This window comes from Phalacrocorax carbo, chromosome 27 (assembly GCF_963921805.1).
Source record: "Phalacrocorax carbo chromosome 27, bPhaCar2.1, whole genome shotgun sequence".
In the NCBI taxonomy this organism is placed as follows: Eukaryota; Metazoa; Chordata; class Aves; order Suliformes; family Phalacrocoracidae; genus Phalacrocorax; species Phalacrocorax carbo.
In genome coordinates, this window is record NC_087539.1 from 2749874 (window position 1) to 2757679 (window position 7806).

The window sequence follows — 7806 nt, forward strand, 5'->3', positions numbered from 1 at the left end:
AGAAAATACTACCACGAGACAACGTCCACTCAGCTATTCTCTGCAAGCCCACGATCATTTAGATCCCTTTTCTGAAAGAACTCAAAAGAGCTGCAATATAAGTAAAACCACCTTCAGCCCCCGCTTTCCCAAGCCAGCGCATCCAGTCCCAGAGCTGCAGCCTCAGAAAAGCCCCTGTTGACGCTGCCCTGTTTGCTGTGCGAAGTGTTAAACCCTAAGCTTCACCTTGCAAAAGCTTGAGAGCAAGGAACCGTAGTCAGAGTGAGCCTTGCCTAAGGAAAACTGGCTCCCAGGGTCTGGGGAGAATCGTGTTGCATCCTGCTCCAGAGCAAAGACCTCAGCGAGTCGTCCCATGCAGTCCTAATTTCATGACTCAGAGCGGCAGGCTTTGGTGGAGGGGGGAGCTCCCTCACTCCGTTACTTTCTTGCCTGCAAACAATGCATTTTTCAGCGCCTCGCTGTAGCCTAGGTGTGTTTGACAAGGCAAGTTGCTGCAAGGCACATCAAGTTCTGAATTCCCGTGCCAAGTTTTCCAAGCAGATAAAAGAGGAGGCTCCCAAGCTCTCCCATCACAGGGGTTTCTGTCTCCGTTGCCCTCTGCTCTTTTCCTGCCACGCAGCTTTTATTCACCAGCCTTTTTTTTTTCCCCTCTCCTGCTCTTTGCATTTCCAATTGAACAAGCCACCATGAGTCGGCTCTCTTTCAGAACATCTACTGGAGGGGGCATGAGGGGCTTTAGCTCAGGCTCTGCTATCGTAGGAGGTGGCGGTGGTACCAGAAGCAGTTTTAGTTCTGTCTCTGTCTCCAGAGTTGGAGGAGGAAGAGCCGGAGGTGGAGGAGGCTTCGGAGCCGGCGGTGGTTTCGGCAGCAGAAGTCTCTATAACCTAGGTGGAAGCAAAAGAATTTCCTACAGCTCAGTTGGTGGAGGTCTACGGAGTGGAGCCGGTGGTGGATACAGCTTTGGTGGAGGAACTAGCTTTGGTCTTGGCTATGGTAGTGGAGCAGGCGCTAGTTTTGGCTTAGGAGGAACTGGTGGTGCTGGCGGCTATGGGCTGGGCGGTGGATTTGGGCTGGGAGGTCCCGGATTTGGTGGTCGAGGTGGCCCCGGGTTCCCTGTTTGCCCACCTGGTGGCATCCAAGAAGTGACCGTCAACCAGAGCCTCCTGGCACCCCTCAAGCTGGATATCGACCCGGAAATCCAGAAGGTGCGAACACAGGAGCGGGAGCAGATCAAGACCCTCAACAACAAATTTGCCTCCTTCATCGACAAGGTGAGAGTTTGGTCTTAAACATCAACCCTTTGCATATTATCAGTTGCCTCGGGAAAGAACAACAGGAAGAAACTTCCCTTGGATATAGGGGCTTGCCTGAACTAATCCCAGCCGAGAAACAGCGTGGCTTTGGCTGAAAACTAAGAACTGTCTTATGTTTCCTCTTTGCAAAGCCTGAGTTTTTCAGCGTCTTATTTTACTGAAAAAGTAAATCCCTCTCCTCCCTGTAAAAAACATCCTGGGGGCTGGATGGACCTTCTACTGGTTGTAAAATGGCAAAGCTCTATACAACTCAATGGGATAACACCACCGTAAACCAGTAAGGTGGGCTGAGCGTCTAGGGAGGGGAGAAACACCTAACGCTGCAAATACATGCGTTTGGCCTGCTTAATAGCTCTTGAAATATCTCGCTAAACATCTTAGCTGCTTTTGATACTTTCGAGAATCTGGTGTCCTAAATTAGGAAGATCCTAACCATTTCCCCACGACTGTCCCAGTGTCTCTTGACCTTTTCTTCCTGCGTTGAATGATCCTTCCTTTCCCTGGCAGTGGGGGATTATTGTGCATTGTTCACATGGGCTTCAGCATGTGCCTGACTTTGTTTCTCCCCAGGTGCGCTTTTTGGAGCAGCAGAACAAGGTGCTGGAGACCAAGTGGAGCCTCCTCCAAGAGCAAGGTCACACAGTCACCAGGAAGTCCCTCGAGCCCCTTTTTGAAGCCTACATCAACAATCTCAGACGGCAGCTAGACAGTCTCATGGGAGAGAGGGGAAGGTTGGATTCCGAGCTGAGGAACATGCAGGACATGGTGGAAGACTTTAAGAACAAGTAAGAAATCGTGCTCTGTAGCATAAATGATTAACAGATGGGGAAAATCAGGGCAGGCGGCTCATGCTCACCGTGCACACCTTGTGTTTGCACTGGGTTCCTCTTCCAGTTTGCAAAATGAACGTATAAAAGCAAAACTTGATCTCAGAATTACCTCGAGCTATGTCAGGTTCCTTATGTGCAGGATCAGCGTTTAGCACAGAATCCATACACCCGTGGGAAGCTGCTCCGGTGTAACGGAGGTGATGGTCTGATCCCTTGAGTCTCCCAAAAGAATACAACTGGAGACAGAAAAACGCGTAACTTATGAGTATAATAGACATGCAAAAAGGGAATGAATCATAGCCATAAACTGCCAGCTCCAAAATCCCCCATTTCTATTTTCGCAAAGGAAATCCCAGCCTTTCCGGAGGGCCCCGGGCGACCCGCGTGTGCTCGGCCTCACTCAGCTCCGAGCCGTGAAGGATGCTCAGCTATTTTCTCTGGCCGTTGTCAAAGAATACGATTTCCCTGGGGAGGCATCTAATCCCACCCTGAGATAAGGTGTCCAGCAGAGGTGGGATGAATCATTTTAAGGACGTGCCAGCCGGTGCCTGCTGACTATAAGGGACATCCAGGTGTTTTTTTAGGCGAGGCTGTTCATTCTTAGTTGGCTGTAGTCTGGTGAGAACAATCTCCCCCTTATTCAACCAGGTCTGGCCAAGTGCAAATTTGAGAAAAACACCCTGGAGGCCTAAAATATGTTTATATTAGATACTTAAGAGTGCGAAGAGACAGATATTTTTTCGGGGTGGGGGATGGGGAGACGGCACTTAGAGCTGACAGGATGGACTCACATAGCTCCTGGTATGCTGTACTTGGGTGCATTTCAAGTTTCGATCTGTGTTACGGGCTTTTAGAAATACTGATCAGGCCAAAAATGACTAATGATATTGTCTGGATTTTGGAGCTACCGCCTGGGAAAGCGAACGCATTGTCTTTCAGGTCTAGAGTTGGTTCTCAGTCCACTGGCTAATTTCCACTTCTTCCCGTGCCCGCTTGGAGATCCATCTGCAGGGATATCTCTGCCAATATTAAAGGACTGGCACGAACCTGCCTTTAAAATCCAGGTCTTTGCCTCAACAGCCTACATGTCTTGTCTCCTTTCTAGCTAAGCCCTGCCCTGATTATCTGATGAGAAGGTGTTGCTCAGAGCCATAAAAAGTTCCACAGAAATGTAGTCGGAGGCATAATGATCTGCTCTTGCACAACCACGGCTAAAGAATCGCAGACTTTTTTTTTAATTAAACGCTGCAGCGGGTTATTCAGAGCCATCAGCATCATTATAATATCAAATATCAAATTGTTACGTTATTACGTATTTGCGGGCATTGCGACGCAGCTTCGCTGAAAGCCTTTTGCATAACTTTGCTTTGGGGCAAAGGTCAGCAAGAATATCTGCGCCTGCTTCCCACTGACACGGGCTCTGATCCCACACACATTTATGTAAGACCTTGACTTTAAGGGCAGTGATTAGAATCTATTAATTTTAGCTGGGACTACGCACACCATGGAGCCTTGCAGGCACAGAGTCAGTAATCATTTGCTCTGCACCTGCTTGGTACTGTAAACAGGAGGGACTAAGGGACGTATCTGTGAGCCACAACTAACGATTTGGGACCGGAGTGGTCCCATCTCTGCTTCCCATGCTGGCTTTGCTCTTTGTTTCCACCAAAACCCTCTCACTCTTTTATCCTAACAGATATGAAGATGAGATCAACCGGCGCACTGGTGCCGAGAATGAGTTCGTGGTCCTCAAGAAGGTGAGTGAACTGGGAGTTATGGGGCAGGCAATGACATTAACTTGGCATGCAGAGACTTCAACCCAAGCTGATGGGAGCTGGGGTCCTGCAGCCTCATGGCTGGGTCAGCCTATGATGTTGGCACATCTAGGAGTACGGGCTGGGCCCTTCCGAGGCCACGAATGGGCATAACCTTCTCCATGCTGATGGAGCTGCTGTTTTCTGAAGATAGATCCTCCAGCTGCAGTTGCAAACCGTCTGGTCTCTGGCGGCTCAGTTCAACTCTGTCTTGGGTCACTTCCCCAAGAGTCAGAGCTTTGCCTTCTGCCCAAGAACCTGGTTCTGGCTCACAGTAAATGTCCAACATTACATAAAAAAAACCCCAAACCCAAAACCTTGATCATAACAATATAAAAACAAGCTTAAAGCATAACAGACCTGGAAGCAGAGAGATGGTCCCACTCGTGTCCTGAAGCCCATATGGCTTGTGGTTTGGTTTCATCAGACGTCTTTGGTTTTTCTTTTCTTTAGGATGTTGATGGTGCTTATATGAACAAAGTTGAGCTGCAGGCCAAAGCAGATGCACTGGCAGATGAAATTAACTTCCTGCGAGCTCTCTACGAAGCGGTAAGCAGTCAGCTCTCCCCACGGCAGCACCCTCCGCAGCTCCCTGGCCGTACGGCTCTCCATGCCCCGGAGCTCCGGCCACCATGCTCAGTGCTGGACAGTGGTAAAAGAGAAGGTGGTCACTGCGTGTTTGAAATCACAATGCAGGCAACAAGACAGAACAGGGTAGACAGTCTCTGTTAGAGACAGAGCAGGGGGAAGTGCAAGACAATGGCTTGGCAGCGAGGGTTCCCAAGCCATCGCTTGTCCGCACGGTTTCCACCCCAGATACCACACCACTGACTCAATTTTTTTGTGTCTTCTGCAGGAATTGTCCCAGATGCAGCAGCAAGTATCCGACACCTCCGTGGTCCTGTCCATGGACAACAACCGTAACCTGGACCTCAACAGCATCATTGCAGAGGTCAAAGCACAGTACGAGGACATCGCCAACCGGAGCCGGGCTGAGGCTGAGGCTTGGTACCAAAACAAGGTGGGTAACCAGGACAGACTGATTTCTGGACTCATCATTCTAGCTGATGGGAGGCGGGACTAACGGAGGAAGGATCACAGTGTTACACCAGAGATTAATTTATTTTCTATGCGTGTTGCAATATCCTCTTGCGTACAAACCCCCAGTGTTTGCTTGTGGACCGCTACTCTTGGTCAGCCTTATATTCCTTGCGGTGAACCCAAGGAAGATGCTTAAATGCCTTGACCCTGGGCTCACAAGGAGCCACTGGTAGATCTGGCTTTAGACACAGATCTTTCCCTTCCAGGTTCTTAACAGTAGGTGACAACCCACAGGTGCTCTATGCAACGCAATAGCTGCTGCCTGAGCATATATTGACACCTAAGGCAAATGCCGTTATTCCACGGGCAGGTTGCTCAGAGGAATGTCATCCCCTGCCCTCACCCTGCACCCAGACCTGCGCTTTGTGCCCTGAAGTCCCCTCACCCTTCCCCAAGCCCCGTGGTGCCTAACCAGCGCTCTCCTCCTTTCTACATATCAGTATGAGGAGCTCCAGGTCTCCGCCGGGCGGCACGGCGACGACCTGCGTAACACCAAGATAGAAATTTCGGAGATCAACCGGATGGTCCAGAGGCTGCGGAACGAGATCGAGAGTGTGAAGAAACAGGTAGGAGGGGACGCTCCCCCAGAGCTGCATGGTGGGGGGCGGGCAGGAGGTGATGGTGCCCAGGCACAGCGGAAAGAGCCAGTGCCTGGCACGGGAGTAGGGCTGGAAGGTCAGGCTTCCTCCCCTGCATCAAGGCGAGCATGACCACCTCTGTCTCTGCCCACCAGAGAAGGTCCCTCGGTGGAAGGATGTGCTGCGATAGCCATTTTCTTGCTGGGGAAGCAAGTTGCGAGCAACTAAGCCAGCCCAGCAAAGGCACGTAGCAAAGCAAAGAGATGCAGATGTCTTTCCATTTCTTGGGGGACGGGATTATGGCTGCAGCTCCCAGTTACCTGCCCGGCGGCACCTTCCCAGTGGCCCATCAGGAGCTCTCAGGGCCATGCTGGGAGCCAGCATCTACCAAGCCATAGCAATACTCAAGACAGCAGTTTGGGGTAGCCCAAATTAAACAAAGATCTGTTTCCTTTGCTTCTAGTGTGCCAATCTCCAAGCAGCCATCGCTGAGGCGGAGGAGCGCGGGGAGATGGCCCTCAAGGATGCCAAGGCCAAACTGGCCGAGCTGGAGGATGCTCTGCAGAAGGCTAAGGCTGACCTGGCACGGCAGCTCCGCGAGTACCAGGAGCTCATGAACGTCAAGCTGGCCCTGGACATCGAGATCGCGACCTACAGGAAGCTGCTGGAGGGCGAGGAGAGCAGGTGAGGACAAGCACGTGGACCTGTTGTGTGCCGCTCTTCAGATCAGGGCGCATCACCTTGGGCTCAAAGCGCGAGCTCACCCTAATGGGCTGGAGCACCAAGTTCATGAAGATATAGAAGAGCACCAAGATGTAGAACAAGGGCAGAGAGAGGGATACTTTACCTTGTGGGCTTCCTAGGGAAAAGATGAGTTTATCCAGCTCTTGGAACCTGATGCACTAAAATGAGCGCTATCACCTTTCACCTGTGAAGAAGACTTACCCCACCAGAGGATAGTCCCTACTGGAGGCCATGGAAGTCTAATTATATGGTCCCAGTAGCTAATGTTATATCTTGTCTGTGCCTTGGCATTATTGCTTACTTTCCCCTTCCCCAACAGGCTTGCCGGAGAGGGAGTCGGAGCCGTGAGCGTCTGTAAGTACCTCCCCCCCTTCCACCCCTGCTTGCTCCCCCCCGCCGTAGGGGTGGCGGTGCGGGTCCCCCCGCCTCGGGCAGCCGGCAGGACCCTAACGCGGGTGTGCGCTGTGTCTCCCTGCAGCTGTGGTCAGCACCTCGAGCGGGATGGGCTACGGCGGCGGCAGCTGCCTGGGCATGGGCGGAGGTCTCGGCATGGGCGGCGGCGGCGGCGGCGGCGGCGGCGGCTACAGCATGAGCAGTGGCGGTGGCTTCGGAGTCGGGAGCGGAGGGTTGAGCGGGGGGCTCACCTACGGCGGAGGCAGCACCTTCAGCTCTGGGAGCAGCCGAGGCATCGGCTCCAGCACAGGAGGCAGCGTGAGGATCGTTTCCAAGACCACCACTAGCAAAAAGACCATCAGATAAGGATGGTGAGCGCGGAGCCCTCGGCACGGACGACGACGTGTTTCCTGCCTTCCGAAAGCAAGTGCTGCCCTATGAATTCAATGGTGTAAATAGCTGCGCTAGACCCTCTCCTTCCTCCATCCGTCACCCTCCACCTTTGGGGCAGCGGGGGGGAGACCAGGACCCCAACTGCGAGAATCTGGAGCACCTTTGGCTGAAGCATAGGTTGTAACAGGTCACTGACAGGGCTTTGGAGAGCCGCTGCAGACGCCGGGGGTGGCCCTCTTTCAGCACAGTCCTTGCTTTTCCCGTGTTCGCCCCCTGGAGCTACGCATTTGAAGTGAAGCGGAAGCACTTTGCTGAAGGGGACAGCCGCGCTCGGCCACGCACATTCGTTTCATTCGTCCTAAAACAAGGGTGACAGCCTTGGGAAACCACCGGCTCCTCAGCAATGAAAATAGCTCCGAGATGCTCTAAAAGCCTCTGCCCGCAACACGTGTTACAACCTCCAAATGTTTTGTCTGCAAGTAAAGATATTTTTTTTTTCCAGCCCCTTCTGTTTTCTCAGGCACCTGTGGGAAATGTTATTGCTTTCTGTGTATATGAATTGCCACACTGATTTCTAACTCTTTGTCCTCATGGCTACAGCCTTTTCACTTCCAAGCCTACCATACTGTATTGTCCAATA

At 52.1% G+C, this 7806-nt stretch overlaps 1 protein-coding gene across 1 annotated transcript; it reads left to right on the forward strand.

Moving 5' to 3' along the window:
* The first annotated feature begins 479 nt into the window (after positions 1–479).
* On the forward strand, positions 480–7806 carry LOC104047972 (keratin, type II cytoskeletal 6A). The gene is made up of 9 exons (XM_064474392.1): positions 480–1271; positions 1884–2098; positions 3840–3900; positions 4411–4506; positions 4814–4978; positions 5499–5624; positions 6100–6320; positions 6700–6734; positions 6859–7806. Exons 1-9 carry the CDS (start codon positions 687–689, stop codon positions 7137–7139), a joined length of 1785 nt encoding a protein of 594 aa, XP_064330462.1. The 5' UTR covers positions 480–686; the 3' UTR covers positions 7140–7806.